The sequence below is a fragment of the Galeopterus variegatus genome, unplaced genomic scaffold (assembly GCF_000696425.1).
Source record: "Galeopterus variegatus unplaced genomic scaffold, G_variegatus-3.0.2 Scaffold1942, whole genome shotgun sequence".
Classification (NCBI taxonomy): Eukaryota; Metazoa; Chordata; class Mammalia; order Dermoptera; family Cynocephalidae; genus Galeopterus; species Galeopterus variegatus.
The window spans coordinates 96396-114821 of NW_007728053.1; the positions used below are offsets into that span (position 1 = coordinate 96396).

Consider the following 18426-nt stretch of genomic DNA (forward strand, 5'->3'; position numbering starts at 1 on the left):
TCCCGTTGCTGGTCCCGGTCCAGTACGGGGGCGACACTGAGGGTTGCGATCCGTTGCCGGACACAGAAAAAGGAAAAAAAAAACCCACAGGGTTTATAGGGGAAATGGGAAAATGGGCATGATGCTCAAGAATTTTTTCAGCAACACATTAAAAAAATATGAGAACCTAATAAAAAACAGTAGCACAATTTTACACATGTTAAATGGTTAATAAACAGAGTAATACAATAAATATGGCACTTGAAAAAGACCTGAAATTTGCTGTGGAAGTGTAGCTTGTGAACTACTGTGGAGTAGTAGAAGGTGGATTATTTGAAGTTGGACAGATAGTTGTAACTTCAGATGTGAATGGGTATAGCTTATATCACACAGGTAAACTGAGATAGCTGATAAGTGTTTGAGGTATACATATGTGCATTTTGTGCATTCCTATTTGGCTCAGTTCGGCTGGGTGCAGTTTTCTGCATGCATCTAGTTTGTCAAGAATGAAGTCATGCATGATCAAATGTGAAATTGGTGTTACGCTCCAATTGTCCCCTAATATATCAATTTCATTGGAACGAATTATCATTTTCAAAACAAGTGTTACAGCAGAACTGACTATCATTGTGAAATGCCACCATCTTGGCCTGCCTGGAGTTTGGGGTTGGCATTTATGATGGTCTACTCTTCCTACAGTGAAACCTCTGAAGATTTTGACACCTCTGACTGATCAGACTGTACATCTTGGAAAAGAAATTTGCTTGAAATGTGAAATCTCTGAAAACATACCAGGAAAATGGACTAAAAATGGCCTACCTGTTCAGGAGAGTGACCGTCTAAAGGTGGTTCACAAAGGAAGGTAAGCAAGCGAGGTGACCCACAGGTGAAGGCTGGTCCCCATCTCCACTTTCTCCACTTTCTAAATAATATATTTGGTGAGTGTTCTTGGACATCAGCCTTAGGGAGATGATCTATTTCTCATTCTTTGCTTCTAACTAGCAAGAATGTATGATTTCTCTGTTGTACCTCATATACTACTGGCCATCCTGTATTTGCACCTCACAATGGTACTTCATTTTTTCAAAACCCATTTGATTAATTTTTTTTCTTTTCATCTAAACATGAGGTTAGAAAAATGATACTGAATTCTAGTTGAGAACCTTGTCAATGGGATTAACTGTCCCTAACCAATAAGTGTCACATGACTTTCCCACAACATTTTTTGGGGGAGTGGCATAATATCCTAGAATCTAGCAAAGATCTAAGGCAAGGGTTTTACCCTTGGATCCATGGACTCTTTGGAGATCCTGAATGGACTTTGGGAGGGCCCCATAAATCCTCCAAAATTGTGAGAGGATTCTGTGTGTACAAAAATACATACTTTCTACAGAGAGAAGATCCATGGTGTCCATCAGATGTTCATTGGTTCATGATCCCTAGAAAGTTAACACTATTTCTGTCAGGGTTTGGCATGTAAAGCCAAAGTCAAGATTATTCTTGGTAATTTCTTGAATCTTAAGGTGTAGCATTATTGAAATGTTCTATTTTAGCCTTTTTAGAGCTATGAGACAAAAAAGGGAATAATGGACTTGCATACATAATAAGCAGGTTGTATTTATAGAGGTAATTTCATATGGTCCAAAATAGAGATTTGATTAGAATCAATTAATAGGATAATTAAGTTTCACATTCTCCCTCCTCTCTCTCTTTCTCACTCACCTGTACTAAATAAGTTAATCAGATAAATGCCAGGTGTCTTTTAAGTTTGCGTCATATATTATCCAAATTTTTGCAGTCAGAAATACGTTTCCCTTGTTTCCTTAGAATCCACAAATTAGTGATAGCCAATGCTCTCATTGAAGATGAGGGTGATTACGTATTCGCACCAGATGCCTACTCTGTTACTTTGCCTGCCAAAGTTCATGTTATTGGTGAGTAGATAAAATACATCATTATATAGTTGTGTTCTTGTTTGTTTTTGTTTACCATAGAGTTATAATATATTCAAAATGGTGTGATATTTAAAGAAAAAATACATCAATTGAGATTAATCACTAATCATAAATAGTTGATTCTTAAGACTTAGGATGAAACAGTTTTGCAGGGTGCCTGGCACCAAATACCTGGACCCCTCTTACATTCTTTTCGGCCAGATAAAATATTGGTTACCACCAACGTACTAGCTAAGCACTAGCCCAAATATTCTTAGAAATAACTGTCTAATAACGAAGAGCATGCTTAATATTCCAGATCCTCCTAAGATCAACCTGGACGGTCTTGATGCTGACAATACAGTAACAGTGATTGCAGGAAACAAGCTTCGTCTTGAGATCCCTGTGTCTGGAGAACCACCTCCTAAAGCCCTTTGGAGCCGAGCAGATAAGGTTTGTTCCACACCACACACACACACACATATTGCCTACCCTACCCCTTACCCTCCATTAGTTAGATGAAGGAAAAAGACAAATAAATGCACAGGAGTGCAGTACAGATGTAATTCCTTTGAGAAAGAAAGATGACATTTTTAAACAAATCTGATGATCATTTATTTATTTTTCATATTTCTGCCTACCTACTATGTGGCCAAGCAAGCTTTTATGAGCAGTGAACAAGGTTCCATCTTTCATTCTAATATGTGTTGGGGGGAGTATTAGTCCATTTTGTGTTGCTATGACAGAAATACCTGAGACTGGGTAGTTTATAAAGAACATAGGTTTATTTGGCTTACGATTCTGGGACAGCTGCACCTGGCACGAACCTCAGGCTGCTTCTACTCATGGTGCAAAGTGGCAGGTAGCCAGTGGGTACAAGCAGATCACATGGTGAAAGGAAGCAAGAGAGAGAAGGGGGGGTGCCATGGTCTTTTAAACAACCAGCTCTCATGGGAACTAACAGAGTGAGAACTCATTAATTCCTCCTCCCCCAGGGAGAGCATTAATCCATTCATGAGGGATCCACCCCCATGACTTAATTAGTTTCCAACACTGCCACATTGGGGATCAAATTTCCACATGAGTTCTGGGAGGACAATACCTCCAAACTCCGATGAGGGATCCACCCCCATGACTTAATTAGTTTCCAACACTGCCACATTGGGGATCAAATTTCCACATGAGTTCTGGGAGGACAATACATCCAAACTCCATCAGGGAGGAAGATGGAACAGAAATAGACAGTGAGTTATTAAACAAATAAATGGACAAAATCACTTTGGATAGTAATAAGTACTACGAAGATAATAAAAGAGAATGACGTGGTAGCAAGTGGCTGCATAGTCACTGGCAGCCTCTGTGAATGACAACAGGAACTATTTATGTGAAGATCGAAGGGAAGAGAGTTCCAGGAGGAGGCAATGCAAGTGCAAAGGCCAAGGGGAGAGAATGAGCCTGGTGTGTTGGAGGAACAGGAGAAAAGCCAGCGTGGCTGGGGCAGAGTGCCCAAGGAGGAGGCAAGTAGGTAAGGTTGGAGTGGCAGAGTAGTACCAGCTCAAGTGTGACCCTGTGGCTCCTACAAAAAAAAAAGTATTACATTTAAAAAGAAGAACCTGAAATTTCTACTTCCTACCAGAACTGAGTAACAGGAATCAGATTTACCCACTCATATGGAATAACTCCCCAGTCTGACAAAATATATGAACAATGATTTTCAAGACACTAGACTTCAGATAGTGGAAGACAGTGACTCTGAAATATGGTAAACAGATGAAGTGAGGCCTACAATTGCACTAGCTTTCTGCCTTAAGAGAGTTTCCAGGTAGTGGTACAGGAAGAGAAACATGGACAGAGCCTGAGTGTAGGACTCCCTTCATACAAGGAGTGCAAGGCAGCTTGAGTTCACACGACACGGACTGGAGGACAGAGCTGCACAGACAGAGCTCTGGAGCTCTGCAGAGGATCCCTCTCAAGAATTTGGCAAAATAAGTGCACACTTGTGAGGAAACTACCTAAGACTGGGGAAAGAACCATCTGAGAGCATTAAAGGGAAGGGGACTAGCACTCATAAAAGGCCAGGAATAGTGCCTGTTCCCCCAGCCAGTCTTGAAAACCTCATAATTCACAGTGTATTGAGTAGAGTACTGAGAAAGGTCTTGCCTCAGTTGTGGGAATAATTAACTCTAGGCTGGGCTCTGCTCTGGACCTGCCTAACGTCATAAAACAAGCCCTAAAAGATTCAATGTCCAAGTAACTTAATTGCATTCCATATCAAATTTTAATACTTATATAGGAACATGAAAACATCAAGCATCCCACAAGGTAAAATCTGCAATACCTGCCATCCAATTACAGCAGAGAAATAAGCAGGGAAACACAATCCAAAATGAGGAGAGAAGTCAATTGAAAGCAACCCAGATCTCACATGTATATTAGAATTAGCAGTCAAGGACATGAAAATAGTTATTTTAAGTATATCCCCTTAAAGAAAAATCCCCTTATGCTTCTGACAGGGGTAGAGGTAAAGAGAACAATTTGAAACATGCCAGAGCATTCTATTCTTCTTAACAAGGCCTGCCTTCAGGAGAAAATATTTTATCAGAACTTAATCTGCTGAAGTCTTATCAGAACCTAAGTAGATTGGGAAGGAAATACCCAGATCTAGCCCCATTAAGCCATCCTGTCCTACGTAAGGAAGGTGGGTATTGAGAAGCACTACTGAAGTTCACAGTCCAGGGGTACAAGCTTACCAAAAGATTGATACCTAATCATAGGATTATAGAATGCTTCCTCCCCTGTAACACCTTACCACTACATTAATAAGGGCTATTTACTGTGGTTTCTTTACCCAGTGCATAATGTCCATTTTTCAACAAAAAATTACAAGCCCTACTAAAAGGCAAAAAACAGAAAAAACCCATAGTTTGAAGAGACTGAGCAAGCATCGGAACCTGGTTAGATATGGCAGAAATGTTGGAACTATCAGACCAGAAACTTTGTAAAGCTATGATTACTATGCCATGGGCTTTAATGGAAAAGTTGACAACATGCAAGAACAGATGAATAATGTTCAAGCAGAGAGATGGGAACTCTAAGCAACAATCAAAAAGAAATGCTAGAGATCAAAAACACTGCAAGAGAAATGAAGAATGCCTTTGATGGTTCACTAGTAGACAGGACACAGCTGAGGAAAGAATATTTGAGCTTGAAGATATGAAAATAGAAACTTCCAAAACTGTAAAGCAAAAAAAAAAAAAAATCAAAATATCCAAGAACAATGGACAACTACAAAACGTGTGACATATGCATAATGGGAATACCAGAAGAGAAGAAGGAGAGAAAGAAAGAGAAGCAACATTTGAAGCAATAATGACAGAATTTCCCCAAAGTCATGTCAGGAACCAAACCACAGATCAAGAAAGCTCAGAGAGCACCAAGCGGGATAAGTTCCAAAAAAAACTACACCTAGGTACATCATATTCAAACTTCATAAAACGAAAGAAAAAGAAAAAAAAAATCCTGAAATAAGCTGGGGAGTGGAGGGGTCTTACCTTCAGAGGAGCAATGATACGAATGAAATCTGACTTCTCCTCAGAAACCATGCAACAAGCAAGAAGAGTTGGGAGAAAAAAACCCAACAACCTAGAATTCTGTACTCTGTTAAAGTTCCTTCAAAAATTAAGGAGAAATAAATTCTTTCTCATACATACGAAAATTGAGGGAATTTGTCACCAGTGTATCTGTCTGGCAAGAAATGTTAAAAGATGTTCTTCAGAGAGAGGGAAAATAATATAGGTCAGAAACTCAGATCACATAAAAAAGGAAGAGTATCAGAGAATGAATAAAGGAAGGTAAAATTTTAAAACATATTTCTTATTTTCAGATAACAGTTTTAAAAGTAATAATAGCTATGTATTCAATTATGTATTCAACAATGTATTCAATTATGTATGCTTATATATTTAGATTTACATATGCTTATATATTAGTGAAATGAATGGTTTCAATGACACAAGGAATGTGAGAGAGAAATTAGGGACATTTTGTTATTATAAGGTCCTTGCACTACATGTGAAGTGGTAGTGTTATGTGAAAGTGGTCATTTAGTTGTAAATGTATTTTGAAAAAGTAAAAAAAAAAGAGCTATAATTAATATGCTAAGAAAAGAGAAATATGGAATCACATAAAAAGCTCAATTAAAACTAAAAAATGCAGAAAAAAATTTATGACAACAAAAGAAGAAGATCAGAAGGACAGAAAAAGAAGAATTGGGAAGAGTAAAATGGAAGAAGTGTGCTGTTGTAAGTTTCTTCTACTATATGTGAAGTATGAGTATCATAATATCACTTAAAGGTAGATCATGAAAAGTACAATATGTATACTATAAACCCTTAAAAAAGCCTAAAATAACAAAACAGAGTTCTTGCTAATAAACCAGAAAAGAAATAAAATGGAATCATAAAAATATTTAATCAATGCAAAAGAAGGCAGAAAAAGAGACACAAAGAACAGATGAGAAAAGTTGAAAACAAATAGAAAAATGATAGAATTGCAAGGATAAATAGATAAATTAGAGATTTCAATACTCTTCTCTCAATGATTGATAGAACAAGACAGGAAATCAGTAAGGTTATAGAAAATTTGAACAATACTGTCAACCATCTTGAATTGATTAACATTCATAGAACACCCCACTGCACAAAGCAGAATGGGCATGATTTTTAAGTGCACGTGGAACATTTACCAAGATAGATCATATTTTGGGCCATAAATAATTCTCAATAACGTAAAAGGATTCAAGTCATGCAAGGTATGTTTTCTAATCAAAATGGAATTAGTTAGAAATTAATAATAGAAAGATATCTGGAAAATTCCCAAATATTTGGAAACTAAATAAGACATTTCTAAGTAACTTATGGATCAAAGAAGACATCACAAGATAAATTAGAATATGTTTATGAATGCACCAAATATCAGATTTGTGGAATGTTACTAAATCAGTACTGAATTGCCCTAAATCTATTAAAGAAGTGGAACTTGTAGTTAAAAACCTTTTGCAGGGCCGGCCTGGTGGCTCACTCGGGAGAGTGTGGTGCTGATAACACAAAGGCCCCGGGTTCGGATCCCATATAGGGATGGCCGGTTCGCTCACTGGCTGACCGTGGTGCTGACAACACCAAATCAAGGGTTAAGATCCCCTTACCAGTCATCTTTAAAAAAAAAAAAAAAAACCTTTTGCAGAGAAAACTCCGGGTCCAGATGGCTTTACTGGAGTGTTCTAATGATCATTTAAGAAATAAATAATACCAATTCTACATAAACTCTGAGAAAATTGAAGAAGAGGGATTAGGAATATTTCTCAACTCATTCTTTAAGGCCAGTATTACTCTTATTGTAAAACCAGACAAAGACATTACAAGAAGAGAAAACTACAAACCAGTGTCACTCATAAACATAGATGAAAATGTTCTAAACAAAATTTAGCAAATCAAATCCAACAATATATAAAAAGAATAATATATCATGACAAAGTGGGATTTATTCCAGGAATGTGAAAGTTGGTTTAACATTTGAAAATCAATTAATACAATTCATGATATTAACAAAGTAAAAAAAAAATGCCATCATCTCAATAGACACAGCAAAAACATTTGACAAAATCCAACATCCATTTCTAACAAAATCTCTCAACAAATTAGGAAGTAAAAGAAATTTCCTCAGCATGACAAAAAACATCCATGAAAACCCTACAACTATCATGCTACTTAATAATGAATGACTGAATGCTTTCCCCCTAGGACTGGGAACAAGAGAGAGAAGATGTCCACTCTCACCATTTCTATTCAGCATTGTACTTGAGCTACTAGCCAGGGCAATCAGGCAAGAAAAAGAAATAAAAGACCTCCATATTGGAAAAAAAAACAAGTAAAACTATCTTCATTGTAGAGGACATAATTATCTATATACATGTATTTGGGGGGGGGTTGTTGTTTTGTTTTGTTTTGTTTTATTTTGGCAGCTGGCTGGTACAGGGATCCAAACCCCTGACCTTGGTGTTATCAGCACTGTGCTCTAATCAAGTGAACTAACCAGCCAGCTCGAGGTAACATCATTATCAATATAGAAAATCGAGTGTAATTGACAAAAAAAAATCTACTAGAACAAATGTTCATAGTAGCTTTATTTGTAATATCCAAAAGCTGAAAAGAACCAAAATGTCTGTAAACAGGTGAATGGATGAACAAATTGTAGTATATTCATACGTTGGACTACTACTCAACAATAAAAAGGAATGAATTACTGATATACACAAGAATATGGATTAATCTCAAAATAATTGTGCTCAGTGAAAGAAGGTAGACAAAAAAAGAATATTTTTAAAAAGTTATTTTTTAAAAAACACTTTAAAAATTGACAATATCAAATGCTGGCAAGGATATGGAACAACTAAACTCTTATACATCGCTGGTGGGAACCGTATATCTATGAAGTGTGAATTGTACTCTATGTAAATTATAGCACAACAAGCAAACAAACATACAGAATATAGAAAACTGAAGAGGATAATATAACACTATCCCAAATAAACATTTTTCTTTTCACATTAAAAAGAAGCAGAACATCTTTTATAATCTTAAATTAGAATTTAGCTAATATGAAGAAATTTTCTTGTATTATAAAATTAAAGAATAATAAAAATTATTTCTAGTATTATTACTGTTGTCACAATCTTAAATTATCGAAGACTCATGAGACCTAACCCAGACACAAAAGACTTGAGAGTTAACTTAATAGTTCATGGCAAATCACCCAGTTTCTTGTTTTTTTTTTTTTCCTTTTTATCTTTTTTACTGATCGGTAACGGGATCACAACCCTCGGTGTCACGCCTGCACTGCGCTCAACCAGTGAGCGGGAACCGGTCTCCACATGGGATCCGAACACTCGGCGGGAGTGCCGCCGCGCTCCCAAGCGGCGCACTCTCCAGTGCGCCACCGGGCCTGCCCGAAATCACCCAGTTTCTAAATTACTTTGACCTCTGTTTTTCCTCATTGTATACTGGCTATTATCATAAAGAAGACATGACTTAGAATCAGAAAAATGTAGTGCTGCTTTAAATTTCAGGTTTGAGAAAGAAGGGAAGAAGCAAAAAATAGAAGAAGAAGAAAACAAAAGAAAGAAAATATAATAGGAGGCTCAGTCTGACTCTGTCTTTACTTTGGGTATTAGATGTTTATTCTTCCATGTCCTTACTGGAAGAAAAAAATCAGTGTTTAACACCATAAATGGAAATTTGGCCTTGCAGCCTTCTTTAATCCTTTTCAGTATTTTTAAATTTTCCTTAGACAACTAAGGAAGTGAACAAATCATTATTTGGTTTCTGATATGAATCTGAGTATTAAATTTGATACAAGAAGCGATTCCTCTCCTAGAATGACAATTTTGTACTTCTATTTTCAATTCTCCAAGTTTTTCTTGGGAGAATTGGTGGTTAGTAGGCTTTGGAGTCAAGTCCCACTTCTGCTGCTTCTTAGCTGTGTGGCCTTGAGCAAGTTAAGTCTCAGTTTTCTCATGTGTAAAATGGCATATTACCTTTAGAGTTGGGGGAGAATCAAATTGAGAAAATACATTTCAGGCATTGACACCCACATCTAGCTCAGGTTATAAGGCACGCTGAAGTAGCACTTGTTGTCATGTGGGTCCTGCCACATTTTGTTTCTTTCCTTCTTAGGCTATTATGGAGGGCAGCGGCCGGATAAGAGCAGAATCCTACCCTGATAGCAGCACTCTGGTCATTGATATTGCTGAAAGAGACGACTCTGGAGTTTACCACATACATCTGAAAAATGAAGCTGGAGAAGCTCATGCAAGCATCAAGATTAAAGTTGTGGGTGAGTCCTCTGGGAAACAATCTTCTGGAATCAAGCTGACATGTCTCTCTAGATCCAGAGTAGATTTTTCCACCTGTTGGTTGTCTCAGCTTTTCGGGGAAGCCAATAAAAGAGAAACACAGTATAGCTAGATTTTATAAATCACTGTCTCTCTTTTTCTACCTCTGCCACTTCTTTTTTCCTTCCTTCTCTTTTCTTCTCTTTCATTCCATTCCCTTTCTTTTATCTTCTTTTCCCTTGCCTAGAGCGCTTCTCACTGGAGGAATGAGTAGCTAAGGTCAGCCATTTGGGGTTGCTGGTCATTAGTGCTCCACAGTCATGTTGGTGCCCTTTAAACATCACTGAAACATGATTGCTAAATAATCTCTCACATCATCACAATCATTGTAGAGGAGTAAGATCTGCCTTGGTCGTTAGACAACTAAGGGCATTTTTCCTAAGCCTGAAACCAAGTAAAATGAGTCTAGCAGATTATTAGTGGTCCACGGCCATGTGATCTCCTCTCTCCACTTCAGTTTTCCCCAAAGTGACATATTTCAAAAAGTGAGGTCACTTTATCAGGCACCGAACTTTATTCACAAGACATGGTGACTTGCCATTTCTGGCTTGGATTTCTACCAGTCAGCATCTTGAATCTTTCAACTGATGTAAAATTTACAACAATTAGTCCTTGATTCACTTCTGCTGGAAGTTCACTTTGTAGTTAAACAATGGCAACAACAATCACGTCCGACATTTAGACAATAATTAGTTACCATTTTCAAAGTAAAGAACAAGAGTCTTGGGTTCCATGTGGGGCTTATTCTCTAATGTTGTGACACTAGCTTAAGGGATTTTGAAACATCATTATTTTAATTTTTATTGGACTTGCCTTCCATTATCCTATATTTAGCATGACTTTTTGCCCAAATTAGTTACTAAGTGCATTTCAGTAAACATGGAAAAGTACTCAGAAATAAGTTTGTATGATGATTACCCAAAAACATCCAACAAGAAGCTAATATCCAGAATATACAAGGAATTCAAACAACTCAATAGTTAAAAAAAAAAAAAAAAACCCAATTGAAAAATGGGCAGGGGAGCTAAATAGACATTTCTCAAAAGAAGACATACAAATGGCCAACAGCTACATGAAAAAAATGTTCAATATCACTAATCATCAGAGAAATGCAAATCAAAACCACCTTGAGATATCATCTCACCCCAGTTATCTTGGGTATTATCAAAAAGACAGAGAGTAACAAATGCTGGCAATGACGTGGAGAAAGGCGAACACTTATACATTGTTGGTGGGATTGTGAATTAGCACAGCCATTACGGAAAACAGTATGGAGGTTTCTCCAACAACTACAGATAGAACTGCCATATGACCCAGTAATCCCACTACTGGGTATATACCCAAAGGAATGGAAAGCACCATGTCAAAGGGATACCTGCTCTCCCATGTTTATCACAGCTCTGTTCACAATAGTCAAGATATGGAACCAACGTAAATGTCCATAAACAGATGATTAGATAAAGAAAATGTGGCACTTATACACAATGGAATACTACTCAGCCATAAAAAAGAATGAAATTCTGCCATTTTCAGCAACATGGATGAGTTTGGAGAAAATTATGTTAAGAGAAATAAACCAAGTACAGAAAGAGAAATACCGCATGTTCTCACTTATATGTCAAAGCTAAAAACAGAACAAAACACAACAAACAATAAATAATAATAATAATAAGTTGAACTGTTAAAAGGATAGAGAAGAACTGTGGTTACTAGAGATGGGAAAGGGGAGGGGGAAAGTGAGAGGCTGATTAATGGACATAAAATTACAGCTAGACAGGAAAAATAAGTCCTATTGATGTACAGTCAACCCAGGAATCCATAATTATCAATGATTTACTGCATGTTACCAAATGGCTAGAAGAGAGGAGATCAAATGTGCACAGCACAAAGAAATGATTACGTTTTGCAATGATGAATATGCTAATTACCCTGAATAGATCTTCACATATTGAATACATGTATTGAAATGTAACTCTGTACCCCATAAATATGTGCAATGTTTCAATAAATTTTAAAACAAACAACATATTTTTCCATTAACATTTTTCTTTGCACTCTCTCTTCCTTATTTTATTTTATTCTGTCCTATTTTCTGTCTGCTACAGACATCCCCGACCCTCCAGTGGCACCGAACGTGACGGATGTGGGAGATGATTGGTGTATCATGAATTGGGAGCCTCCTGTCTATGATGGAGGGTCTCCAATCTTAGGTAACTGCATGTTGGTCAGTCTGTGCACCAGTGAGTGCAGTTGGTGTACTCTTTATGCCTATTAATACAGAGTACATTAAAAATTATTGCATTTAGAAAAAATCTTAATATGCTGTGACTTTAAATATTCATTCGACTCGAAATATGCATATTTTAGGATGCTCTGTAACTACTTGAGATTTAAATGGCTCTGATGAATATCATCTGATTGCCTCTTCTCTTTTTTTGTTTGACATTTATACTCAATATCTAATTTTAAAACAACTATAAGTCTAACTTACACTGTTTTACTCAGCAAATGTCTTGTTCCATAGGGTTATGTCTATGAAAAAATTTCTTTTAGAGTTAAATACTTTGAAGAATTTGCTTCCCCTATGGCACGAAAGTTTTCTCTCCTTGCTAATAATGAGGCTCACAAAACTGGTCATTTCTCCATTGTCTTCATTACTGGGACTGAGAGTCAACTATATTGGCTCTGTCTGTATTGCTCAACTATAGTGGCTGTTTGTTTAGTAGCAATTGCCTACATATCTGTGATCCATTTTTCTCCTCTTCCTAGTAAAATATAATTTTTTCTAGTCCTCTTATTCGTTTTTTTCTATATATTATGGTGTTAGGTAATATCAATATTCACTATAATCTCTCTCAAACAACTGATGGGATAAGGTGGGTTAAAAATACATACACATATGACTATTACCCTTACAGTACAGAGAACATGCAAAGTTTTAAGAACTTCTAATATCTGACAGAGTTTAATTTTGGAGGCCAAGGAAAAACCTGTTATCATTTTGTGTACCTGCAGGATACTTTATTGAGAGGAAAAAGAAACAAAGCTCCAGGTGGATGAGACTGAATTTTGATCTCTGCAAAGAAACAACTTTTGAGCCCAAGAAGATGATTGAAGGCGTGGCCTATGAGGTCCGCATCTTTGCAGTCAATGCCGTGGGCATCTCCAAGCCCAGCATGCCCTCCAAGCCTTTTGTTCCTTTGGGTGAGTCAAGAGAGATGTGTCTTTGTCATGGGAATCATTGCCCCAGATTATGACTGCTTTCCTTCTGACCTCTAACTGGGACAGGGCTGGAGGCTTCTTAAAGTAGGGGGTGGGCAGGAGGTTGGAGGGAGTTGAGGCAATTTTCTGTCTAAGAAATTAAAAAGCAGCTTTGGTAGAGTTGATCAAGACATGGAACCAACCTAAATGTCCATCAATGGATGATTGGATAAGGAAACTGTAGTATATATACACCATGGAATACTACTCTGCCATAAAAAAGAGTGAAATTCACCCATTTGCAACAACATGGATGAGCTTGGAGAAGCTTATGTTGAGTGAAATAAGCAAAGTACAGAGAGATAAATACCACATGTGCTCACTCATAAGTGGGAGCTAAGAAAGAAAGAAGGAAGGAAAGAAAGACGACAGTGGTATGTTGGACTTGCAGAGGGAAAGAACATACCAAGGGATACAAAGTGAAGTAGGAGGGGGGAAAAGGGGAGGGGGAGGGGAGGAGTAGTAATTGGGTCGGGTACACAAGGTACATACACAATTTGTGGTAATGGGCAAGCTGCCAGTGTGAATCTGGCCTTCACATCTTGGATATGAGGGGTGACAACCAGCTCTGTATCTCATAAATATTCATAACCAATAAATAAATAAATAAATATTTAAAATAAATAAATAAATAAATAATGGTAGAGCCAGGCAACTGGCTTTGAATTCAGGCAGGGGGAGGGGGCGGGAGTGGGGGATAATTGGGAGGGGGACACAGGGTACAAATACAATTTGTGGTAATGGGCAAGCTGCCAGTGTGAATCTGGCCTTCACATCTTGGACATGAGGGGTGACAACCAGCTCTGTATCTCATGAAATATTCATAACCGATAAAAAAAATGAAATTAAAATCTAAAAACTTAATTAATTAATTTTTAAAAAGAAATAAAAGAACAACTCTTAGTTTTAAAGAAAGCCACGTTAAATCCCAGAGGGTATAAGAAATAGTTTTGACAAGGAAATGACACAAGAAAATATGGGTAGAGTGTACCTGAAAACCAAAAAGATGTGAAATTCACCGAGAGCATGTTGTGTTTCTTAGTTTACCTACTTGTCATTCTTAGAAGGGGTGAATCAAAGCACCCCAGCTCTGGACTCAGGCTCTGTTCTAGATGAGAGCAGGTAAACAGTCCAGCAGGGAAGCTTGTCCATAGCCCACAAATAGTAGCTCAAGACTTAACCTCTAACCAAACTCTTTGGACCTTAAACTTTATCATGGATCTTCCAAGTGAAGGAAAGAAGCTCCAGAGCACATTTGGGGGATCAGAATGTGAATGCAAATGCGCCTCCGAAGGAGGAAAACCACCATGGAGAAGAAACTTCCTATGGAGAGAAAACTGCTGAAAAAGAAATCCCAGGCCCCCGGATTGGATCATCGCTGGCTGGGGGGGCAGAAGAGGAGAGGGGTGTAAAGCCTCCTGGTATCGCTCAATTCTTTTTACACACACTCCACCCACAGAGTACTATGCTTGATTTTTGCAGGGCTTAGAAATCCACTAACCCAAACCAGTGGGGACATCATAAGAAAGTTCCCAGGGTTAACCCAGCCAGGGAGGTGGGGAGTGTCGCTAATACAAGTAAATTCTTGAGCACTTCAGAATATATTTCATTCCTATTCCATTCCCCCATCCCCATTGAAAAGAAGCACGAGCACGCCGCTCTGTTTCCCATATTGCCCAGCCAGCAGCATTTCCCAGTCATTTTCGTAATGAGGCTGCTGAGCACGAACCTTTTGTGTATGTCTGAAACAGAGCAAATTCTTTACTCTTTTCTTTCTGATAGGTTTAAAAAGTGAGAAGATACAACAAAATGATAGATGGCTGTCATTTTGATGTTACCCACCTTAGATAAAATACAGTGCAATGTATTTTACATACTTTGGCGTGTGGCCTGTGTAGATACATATGTATATGTCTGTATACATATGTATATGTACACAGTCATTATTATGTCTAGATTTTGCCACATAACGTTTTGGAATTAGCTTTCTATGGAAGTTCTTTTGTAACGTCTGTATCTTTCTTCTTGCAGTCTTTTCTTATTTTCTTTATGTGGCTGCCCTATTCTTCATTCTCTTTTAATGGCTGTTGTCTTCTAGACTAATTTCCTGTAGCGTTTAATGCTTTGACATATGTCAGGTTTTATTCTGTAAGAGATTTCTTTCTTTTATAAGATCGTGTGTTGTTTTATCTTGGTTTGGGTTTTGTTTTGTTTTGTTAATGCCTGCAGCATTTTACTCTTCGTTTTCTTCCTTCACTCTAGTTATTTTCTTTCTTCAGAATTCTCCTCATGTATTAAATAACTTACATATTCCTTCCCCCTTCCCTGACACCATTTTCTTTCTGTTTTCCCCAATTACAGTGGTTTGAATGGGAAAAGATGGTCTATTTTTACTCCCCTCTGATCTTGTTTCATCCTGTTTTCTCTTGAAATTCTCTCCTTTCCTTATTCTTCACTCTTTCCTACATTTTCTCAGTCTCCTATTTTCACTTTCTTATCGATTATCTCTTGACTATGAAAATACAAACACAGTAGCTCCCAAATAGATCACTTACTTAGAGATGTATCTCTTTTTCAGAGTCATAAGTAATTTTTGTCAGCCACATCCCTTCCCAGCTGCCAGTATATTCTGGCTTCCTGCCCCTTCTTGATACTCCTGGTAGGGTTGGAACAAGACAGAGGAAACCTGTTCCTCTCCTGGTGCACGGAAAGTAATCATCCCAAACCAGTGGGGTATGCCCAAGACCACCCTGTGAGCCACCCACATGGAAGGAAAGGACCCAGGCAGGCTCAATTGGTTTTCTTGACAGAGTTCATTGTCACGGCAACCAGGGCTGCCTCCTGAACTGCTGAGGCAGTCTCCATTTCTACTTAGAGCGTGAGCCCTGGTAACACAGAGCTGGCCTGATCACAAATGCCTGCACTCCCAGACTCGGACGTGGGAGTCCCACCCACCGTGGGAGTACCATGTACCCTGGGGACATGCAGGGACCCTCCCAGGCTGGGGTGGCAGGGAAAGAGCAAAGATAGACTGTTCCACTGTGCGCGGCTCCCCTGTGGGTTCCAGGACCTTTCCTCCTTTTTCTTTGGGGTCTTGCTTTGTTCTTCTGTATCTCTTCTTTTCACGGCTGGAGGTGCCCAGCCTCCTCTCTCCTCCTCTTCTCTTTTCTTTTTTCTCCTCTTCTCTGTGGCAGGTGCCTCAGGACAAAAACCACAGTCTGTGCAGAGCAGCCTGTGCCTCTCCTGAGGAACCCCCATAACGTGTTTGGTCTCTTCCGTCACTGCTCTGAAGACAAATCTCTTTGCATACTTTGCATACTTTACTAACAGAGAATGCTGACTACTGATACGATATTTTTCTGGTGTGAAAGTGGGTGTCTTTAATTAATTTTAATGACGGATTCTCAAAGGTACATCAGCAAAACAGTCTGGTGAAAATGGGGAGGATGCGTGTGATCTATGTGATCTGCCAGGTAAAGTATTCCGCGACGCTCTCAAACTTTCCTACTGTATGATAATGTTTCTGGGAATGTCCCATGACCAAGCATGAAGTACACCTGCCAACCACATGCAAAAAAGCCCTTAGAGTTGGGGGGAGGGGACAGTGAGTTAATAATGTAGGAATCTAAGCCTTCTTTTTTCCTGTGGGCATAATGGATACTAAATTTTAGAAGCTGAAATATTTGTAAGCCCTGGATGCTGAGTTTAAATTCTCTTGAAGTTGTGGACAAAGCTACCAAAAACAACAACAAAATCAGATTTTGTGGGAAGGGATTGTGCCAGCTCGTTTTGAGATTATCAGCTCATGAGCTGAGTTTCCTCTTTGTAGATATAAGCTTCTTTTCTTCATAAATGTGAATGAACGTGATCAGATTCTCTACGCTCATAATAACATCTCACAATAATGTTAGCCAAGATAAAATCCAGACATTATATGACTATAAAGGTCGATGTCTGTCATTCACAAGAATAGCACTTTTCCGTTTTTCTGAACCTTAATGTATATAGATAGCTAAATATCATAATCACATCAAGTCATTATAAAACCAAATTGGAATACAATTGCTGGAAAATTCTTGGGGACATTTACTCTTATTCAGAATAGGCTTTTCGGAAACAGCAGAATCTGATAGTTTATTTTTCCTGTTGTTTATGTTAGCCACTTTAGGCTGCTTTTCATTTAAATATATGAAAAATGCCCACTCAGGTGGTCTGAGTACAGGCCAAAGTCATCTTCCCTCCAAATGATTTCATTGTGAGTCAAACACCAATTTGGAGTTGACTGTAATGGTCAGGATGATTTCTTTCACTAAACACTGTTCCTCTGTCTTTCCTTTTTCTTTCACGGGTTTTAGCTGAGAACTGGATAGTTGCAAACACGGAGCTGATCGACAAGACCAAGTTCACCATCACAGGTCTGCCGACGGATGCAAAGATCTTCGTGCGAGTGAAGGCTGTGAATAAGGCGGGTGCCAGCGAGCCCAAGTACTACTCTCAGCCCATCCTCGTGAAGGAGATCATAGGTAGGTGGTAGGCTTTCAAGATGTGGTCTCCAGGTTACTCTGTTTGCTTTTATTTTTTAAAACCCCTTTCTTTCTCAAACCCTCCTATTGTTGTCACTCATTAGATATTTTATTCACGTCTCCTGGGAGTTAGAAATGAACAAAACTGCTCTTTTTGGGCAGTGTGGGACGTCAGTTTTTGGTTTAGAACTTGGTACTCTGAAAACCGGTTAGTGAACCTCACTAGATTCCATGAGCCAACTCTGGCTGAGCTGCCGATTGACACTGGAGAGAGTGTTGACACAGCAGTACATACGATCTCTGCAGCAGCAGTGTTACCCAAATGGGTCTGCAAGGTCAAACCATTTTTATATAATATGAGCACATTGTTTGTCTTTGTAATGTTTTGACATCCGCACTGATGGTGTAAAATGAAGGTGAGTAAAACTGCTGGTGCCGTAGTGTGAATCAAGTCAGTGCCACCGAACCATGCTGCCTGTCCTCTCTTCCTCACCAACATGCATTCACAGTTAATTGGCAGACATTTTCTGGAAACTGAATGGAATGGGCCTGTCACTTCAAGTAAAACAATTTACAATGTCTGTTGTCAACTTGTCAATGAAAAACTTCGAGCTTTCAAGAAAAAATTCAAATTTTGGAAAACTTGTATTCACCACCATGGACTTGATAGCTTTCCACCCCTTAGAAATGTTTCTGATGAGGGCCGGCCCGGTGGCGCACTGGAGAGTGTGCCGCTTGGGAGTGCGGCGGCGCTCCCGCCGAGGGTTCGGATCCCATTGCC

General features: G+C 38.5%; 1 protein-coding gene across 1 annotated transcript in view; it reads left to right on the plus strand.

The window, feature by feature from the left end:
- The window catches only part of MYBPC1 (myosin binding protein C, slow type), a 101688-nt gene that overhangs the window by 53510 nt on the left and 29752 nt on the right, over window positions 1-18426 (plus strand). The window contains exons 16-24 of the mRNA XM_008579693.1: window positions 679-841; window positions 1807-1913; window positions 2233-2366; window positions 9644-9803; window positions 11967-12071; window positions 12877-13065; window positions 14352-14543; window positions 16533-16595; window positions 17478-17645. Coding sequence (XP_008577915.1) covers window positions 679-841; window positions 1807-1913; window positions 2233-2366; window positions 9644-9803; window positions 11967-12071; window positions 12877-13065; window positions 14352-14543; window positions 16533-16595; window positions 17478-17645 — 1281 coding nt within the window. The remainder of the gene's footprint in view (window positions 1-678; window positions 842-1806; window positions 1914-2232; window positions 2367-9643; window positions 9804-11966; window positions 12072-12876; window positions 13066-14351; window positions 14544-16532; window positions 16596-17477; window positions 17646-18426) is intronic.